The 7,397-nt window shown below is 38.1% G+C and overlaps 1 protein-coding gene across 1 annotated transcript in view; it reads left to right on the top strand.

Moving 5' to 3' along the window:
• DDX52 (DExD-box helicase 52) overlaps positions 1–7,397 on the top strand; it is a 23,843-nt gene that overhangs the window by 5,106 nt on the left and 11,340 nt on the right. The window contains exons 3-8 of the mRNA XM_003795657.3: positions 875–1,005; positions 2,573–2,758; positions 3,944–4,087; positions 4,984–5,095; positions 6,311–6,383; positions 6,894–7,107. Coding sequence (XP_003795705.1) covers positions 875–1,005; positions 2,573–2,758; positions 3,944–4,087; positions 4,984–5,095; positions 6,311–6,383; positions 6,894–7,107 — 860 coding nt within the window. The remainder of the gene's footprint in view (positions 1–874; positions 1,006–2,572; positions 2,759–3,943; positions 4,088–4,983; positions 5,096–6,310; positions 6,384–6,893; positions 7,108–7,397) is intronic.

The following is a 7,397-nucleotide window of genomic DNA, read 5'->3' as shown; positions in this document are numbered from 1 at the left end:
GCTGGATTCGAACCCACCACCTTAGGTGTATGTGGCTGGCGCCTTAGCCACTTGAGCCACAGGCGCCGAGCCAGCACCCTACTTCTTGAGCCACAGATGCCGCCCCTACTTATTTATTCTTCCATACATACTTTAAAGTCAGCTAGTCCAGTCATCAAAATAATCCTGTCATTGCTTTTATTTTTTATTATTTTATTTTTATTTTTTTAGAGACAGAGTCTTACTTTATCGTCCTCGATAGAGTGATGTGGTATCACAGCTCACAACAACCTCCAACTCCTGGGCTTAGGCAATTCTCTTACCTCAGCCTCCCAAGTAGCTAGGACTATAGGCGCCTGCCCCAATGCCTACCTATTTTTGTTGTTGTTGTTGCAGTTTGGCCGGGGCCAGGTGCCTCCCCTGTCATTGCTTTTAATTGAATGAGTACTATTTATAGATTTAAGAAAAATTGCTGTCATTATAATACTGAATAACCCTAAATATTGTGTTTTGTTCATGACTATCGTAAATGACAACTATCTTTTATCATATTTATTTTCAAGTTGGTGTTGTTTAGATACAGACAAGTTGACTGCCTTACTGAAATCTCTTAGTGTTTAAAGTACTTTTTCAGTTAATTTCCTGTTTTTTTCAAACGTACAATTATCTCTGTATTGCACAGCTGAAACAATCAACAAAGATATTGAGACCTTCAGAGACCTGATCATTACAACATAAAACTTGCCTCTTCATTTCCAATTTTGATGCATCCTGTTACTTTCTCTCACTACTGTCAGCTAGTACTTTTTCCTTTGTTTAGTGTGAAAGTGTGGCCTGTTTCCTCACCCAAGACCATCACATTTAAAAAATTTTAATTTTTAAAAATATATTTTAGAAATTTTTTCTGAAGAAGAAGGTACTACCATACAGTGGATGTCATCTGTGAATGCAAAGATTGAAGATAAAAAAGTGAAAGGAGAAAATAAACTAACTTCAGAAAAATTGGAGCATCTCAGAAAGGAAAAGGTTAGAAAAATTTCTTAGCCTCAAAAGTATGTTTTTCTGACCTAGTGACTTTTTCACTGGACTTAGATTATTGTTGTCAAGTGAACATATTTTTGTTAAAATAGAAGATTACTTCGATTCATTTAGATCATTTTCATTTGTTTTAATGAAAACAAAGTAGGCATTTGCACTATAGTTGGAAATTTTTAAGTTTAAAAATCTGAAGATAATATCTACATGTAGATTATAATCAATATATTTATTCAAGTTGTTTTTTTTGTTTGTTTTTGTTTTTTGAGACAGAGCCTCAAACTATCCCCCTGGGTGGAGTGCTGTGGCTTCACAGCTCACAGCAACCTCCATCTCCTGAGCTCAAGCGAGTCTCCTGCCCCAGCCTCCCAAGTAGCTGGGACCACAGGCGCCAACCACAACGCCCGGCTATTTTTTGGTTGCAGCTGTCATTGTTGTTTGGCGGGTCCAGGCTGGATTCAAACCCACCACCTTAGGTGTACGTGGCTGGCGCCTTAGCCACTTAAGCCACAGGCGCCGAGCCGACCTATTCAAGTTGTAAGAGTCATAGTGTGTTTAGAATTAACTTTTAAAATTTCTTAACCCCTTTTCATAAACAAAAATTTGACTCCTTTTCTTCTCTTTGTTGAGCTCAGTGGTTTAGAAGGACTAGGGAATATAAGAGTAGGCTATAGAAGAAACAACAAATATACTGTTTTTGTATTTGCTGTATACCTGTCATGTTCCTGATGGAAAAATGTGTTCAGTTCACTTTGGGGATTACTGTGGCAATGCTTCAATAACGCAGTAACCAGAATTTGGCTGTCTCTGATCAAAGAATGGGGAAACAAATAAAATCAACACTACTAGATTCCACTTTTGGCACTCAGTTTTAATAAGTAGAGTTTTAGGCTCGGTGCCTATAGCTCAACCGGCTAAGGCGCCAGCCACGTACACCTAAGGTGGCGGGTTCGAATCCCCAGCCCGGACCCGCCAAACAACAATGATAGCTGCAACCAAAAAATAGCCGGGCGTTGTGGCGGGCGCCTGTAGTCCCAGCTACTTGGGAGGCAGAGGCAGGAGACTCGCTTGAGCCCAGGAGTTGGAGGTTGCTGTGAGCTGTAATGCCACGGCACTCTACCCAGGGGGATAGCTTGAGGCTCTGTCTAAAAAAAAAAAAAAATAAATAAAAAATAAGTAGAGTTTTAGGGTAAATCATCAAAAAGCATTGGTACTTGTACACTAAGTACTATGTAAAGAGACTAGATGGATTAAATGCCTACCTTCCAGAAGTTTATATAAGAGTAGAAATTATGACTATGTCAAGAACATTAGTACATAGGTATGAATACGACATATTGATAAGAAGGAAACATAGACGGGTTTCATTGTTATGATGGTCTTTTGTCAAAGGGCATGAAATGTACCTATTATCTGTGATGTTTTCTGGCTTGAAGTTAACTATGAAGTTTCATATGCTACTAAAGTTTAACCCGGAAATGCTTACTGTTGCTCTATAACATCTGAGAATATATTTATTTGGCATATCTATGGTAGCCATTTTAACTTCACTTTTCAGATAAACTTCTTCCGGAATAAGCACAAAATTCACATCCAAGGAACTGATCTTCCGGACCCAATTACTACATTTCAGCAACTTGATCAGGAATATAAAATTAATTCTCGGCTGCTTCAAAATATTGTAGATTCAGGCTTCCAAATGCCTACACCAATCCAAATGCAAGCTATTCCAGTTATGTTGCATGTGAGTATAAAGGTTTAGAATGCTCGGGACATTCCTTCCTCTGTGTTTGCTCATTCTTCTCCCTCTCTCTTTGAAAGCTTTCTACCTTATCTCCCCTATTAAAATCTTTCACTTGCTTTTAAGGTCTGTCTCAAATGCCTGTGCCTCCATAAAACTTGTCTTGGTCACTATGACTAGATGTGATCTCTTTCCTCACCAATATCCTTCCCCCACAACTCAATTCTCCTTGGTATTTGGCCGTGTTCTTTTTCTTGCAGCATTTATCTTTCATTTTACACTACTGTGTATTTGTACAATTACCTTTACTTTTTCACTTTACTAGAGTGTAAACCTTTTGAGGATGAGGACTATGTTCTATTCATTCATTGTTGATTTGGTTTATAATGCCCATGAACTATTTCAGAAATGCAAATGTTTTCTAAAATTCCTATATATAACCTTAGTTTTCTTTCTAGTACTTTTTATTATTAAAGTTTACTTCACAGACTGAAGTCGACAGAGTCTTACTTTGTCACCCTTGGTAGAGTGCTATGGCATCATAGCTCACAGCAACCTCAAATTCCTAGGCTCAAGTGATCCCCTAGCCTCGGGCTCCTGAGTAGCTGGGACTACAGGTGCCCACCACAACGTCTGGCTATTTTTAGAGACGGGGTCTTGCTCTGGCTCAGGGTGATCTCAGACCTGTGTGCTTAGGGAATCTACTCGCCTCAGCCACAGTGACTTTTTGAAGACGGTAACCTATGACTTACTCTGTCCCTCAGGTCATTGCCACTTTTTATTTCTTATCCTCAGCCATTCTGTTATTTTAGTAAAATCTTCCCTTGGGATTGAGCAGTGCAGATACTAGGACAAAAAAGTTGCTTTTGTTATTTTACTTTGAAAAAAGGTTTAGTGGAAAAGAAAAATTGAGGTAATAGAGGTAATTTAGGTTATGGGTTATCCTTGAGTTTTAGTTATCTACATTCTTTACCCATTCAAATGGACTTCGGCGGCAATGCTCAGAAACCCTGTTGGGGCAGTAGTGGCATGGAATGGATAGATGATGTTACAAGAGCAGATGGGACTTGAATGATTGGATTCATTATGTATAATTTTATTTGTTTCTACTGCTGGTAGCATTGTGACCAGACTCTGAAGGATATATGCACTTTCCCTAGAGTATTTAATATACTCTTATATTTTTAGGGTCGGGAACTTCTGGCTTCTGCTCCTACTGGATCTGGAAAAACTTTGGCTTTTAGTATTCCTATTTTAATGCAGCTAAAACAACCTGCAAATAAAGGCTTCAGAGCCCTGATTATATCACCAACACGAGAACTGGCCAGCCAGGTATGATTTATAGCTTTTGAAAAGAACGTATTTGGTGTTTGCTTCAGTGCTCTCATTTGAAGGTAATGAAAAGGTCTCAAAAGAGTAAGGCCCATGTCTTCTGTCAAGGTCAGTATTCCTATGCAGCACCTTGTTCTGTATCTTACTGAGTTTGGGCAAGTGTTTTAAGCCTTTCTATAATTTTCTGAAACATGATTTTTTTTTTTTTTTTAAACAGAGTCTCAAGCTGTCACCTGGGTAGAGTGCCATGACATGACAGCTCATAGCAACCTCAAACTCTTGGGCTTAAGCGATTCTCTTGCCTCAGCCTCCCAAGGAGCTGGGACTACAGGCACCTGCCACAATGCCCAGCTATTTTTTTTCATTGTTGTTTAGCAGGCCTGGGCCAGGTTTGAACCCACCAGCCCCGATGCATGTGGCCGGCGCCCTAACTATTGAGATCTGGGTGCTGAGCTGAAACATGATTATTTTAACATTTATTCTTAGTAAATGCTCTAAGTCCTTGAAGTTGAAAGGTTACTGAAACATATAGTCTCTTAAAAAAAAATGAAACCTCATCTCAGTTTTTGAGAAAGTAAAACTATGCAGTGATCTGCTCCACCCTCCCAATGGGCTTAGAATAAAATATATGCCACATGTGAAATAGTCTCATAATAGTACTGTTGTCTAAAAACGATATGTATCAGATTGGTTTTGTCTCTTGCCACTAGTTTACATAGCCTGAAGAAGCTATCTAATCTTATTAGGCATTGAAATTTCAAAATGAGAACCTACAGATTATTATGAGTTTAATTTCAGATACTCATGAGTTAGTAATAGATTTAATACTATGAAAGAGATTATACATCTTGTCTAAGTATTTTAGCAGCCAATGTTTTCATCATTTTCTGTTTTAGATTCACCGAGAGTTAATAAAAGTCTCTGAGGGAACAGGATTCAGGATACACATGATCCACAAAGCGGCAGTTGCAGCCAAGAAATTTGGACCTAAATCATCTAAAAAATTTGGTAAGGAACTCATGCTTGGGATGTGAGAAATGTGGAAATTACAGATACCCTAATTGTTATGTAACAGTTGTTATAGTAATGTATATAGCTTGATTTTTAGAGAAACTAAAGAGATCCCCTTCCTATTCCACCCAGTAGCCATATAAAAATACAGGGTAGCCATAAAGTTCATGTGTAATTTTAAATTGAACACTATTTAAAATTGCACATGAATTTTACAGGCCACCCTATATATACCACTGGTTCTCAAGTACAGTTTTGCCCCCTGCCCTCCACAATGGTACATTTGGCAATATCTGGAAATATTTTTAGTTGTTGTAACTGGTGAGAAGTATACTACTATCCTATATGGGGTAGAGGCCAAGGATGCTGTTAAACATCCTGCAATGCATAAGACAGCCTCTGAGAACAAAGTTATCTGGTCCAAAATAGTACCATTGCTGACATTGAAAAATCCTGCTTTATGCTATTGATTTTTTTTTTTTTTTTTTTTTTTTTTTTTTGAGATGGAGCCTCAAGCTATCCCCCTGGGTAGAGTGCCATGGCATCATACTCACAGCAACCTCCAACTCCTGGGCTCAAGCGAGTCTCCTGCCTCAGCCTCCCAAGTAGCTGGGACCACAGGCACCCGCCACAACGCCTGGCCATTTTTTGGTTGCAGCCATCGTTGTTTGGTGGGCCCGGGCTGGGGATTTGAACCCGCCACCTTAGGTGTATGTGGCTGGTGCCTTAACCGCTTGAGCCACAGGCACCGAGCCTATGCTATTGATTTTTAATGTGCTACGGAATATGGAACTATACTGGCAGAAAAGAATGACTTAAATCCCTGCCCCTTATATCAGCCTGACAATATGCTTTCATCCTTTTTTTTCCTTTTAAATCTTGAGCTTCTGAGTAAAATGTCATTTAAAGAAAGGATTTTCTGGGGTGAGAGGAAGCTTGAAAATCAAGTTATTGGATTATAGTGATCTTGCCTCTTAGAAGTTGAGATAACTGTTCAAATACAATAAAAAGAGTAGGGGTATAGTAGTGACAGATAAAAATTATATATATATATTAATTCTCTAGTAAGAAAGAATTTTTGTGGTGTTGGCTAGTGAGTGTGACTAGTCTCTTTCTGCTTTAGGCCATCAACTGAAATTGAAGAGGCTTAATTGCTAGGTCAAGAAGGATGAATTTTATTTTTGCATTTTCTACCATTTGTTTTTCCTGCAGATATTCTTGTGACTACTCCAAATCGACTGATTTATTTACTAAAGCAAGATCCACCAGGAATAGACCTAACGAGGTACAAATAATATTTTTAATGTCTTTTATTTGTATTTTTTGTGTATTAAATAGTTTCTTATATTTTGTCCTCAATTCCAACTATTTTGGCACTTTGGAGCTTACTATCTGCCAGCTTCATCACTGTTGGTGCTGAGAATAATGGTTTTCTTTAAACTCACAGAAAATTATATGGTCTGGAAGAAAGTTACACATTCTGATAAGCAGTTATTACAGAATTCCCCTATAGTTTTTTGTATCTGTCAAAAATGGTGATAGAGTTCATGAAGTTTATGTGAAGCTTTTTGTTGCTAATGGAACCAGGTATTTTTGAGGCTAGTAGATACATTGAGTTTTGCTTATCTTGTTTTTGCTGTTTGCCTGCTTATTTTTCTTACAAATTTTTTCTGGTAAGATAAAGTATATCTGAGAAGAAGCATCATAGTTTGACTTCCTTATGTGTCCCCATAGTTGAGTAAAGTGTCTTGTATCTTTTGGTTCAATATCCACAAATTACTTTGTTGTTTCTTAGTGTTGAATGGCTGGTAGTAGATGAGTCAGACAAACTATTTGAAGATGGCAAAACTGGGTTCAGAGACCAGCTGGCTTCCATTTTTCTGGCCTGCACATCTCCCAAGGTCAGAAGAGCTATGTTCAGTGCAACTTTTGCCTATGATGTTGAACAGTGGTGCAAACTCAACCTGGACAATGTCATTACTGTATCCATTGGAGCAAGGTATTTGATTGTATTTCCACATTATCCCACTGATTTTTAAAAAATATGTCACTTTCTTTAACTGAAGTAGGTTGTTTGGCCTGAGACTAATAAGGGGTAATTTTACTAATAAAAACTGAAGTCAACATTGATTAAAGATTTTCGATTTTAGAATAAGCCAAAGGGAGGTTCTCACATTGTCATTACTATTCCTATTATCATGGTTTTAGGTGCTTTATCCTTTCACAAAGTATGATATGAGCTCTGTGGCCACCCAAAGGATTTAGTTTCATTTATAGGTTAAGTAAGTAGAAGCACCAC

This window comes from Otolemur garnettii, unplaced genomic scaffold (genome assembly GCF_000181295.1).
Source record: "Otolemur garnettii isolate 467f Iridium unplaced genomic scaffold, OtoGar3 scaffold00094, whole genome shotgun sequence".
NCBI lineage: Eukaryota > Metazoa > Chordata > Mammalia > Primates > Galagidae > Otolemur > Otolemur garnettii.
The sequence above is the reverse complement of the archived record's forward strand: the minus strand, read 5'-3'. Positions and strand labels throughout refer to the sequence as shown.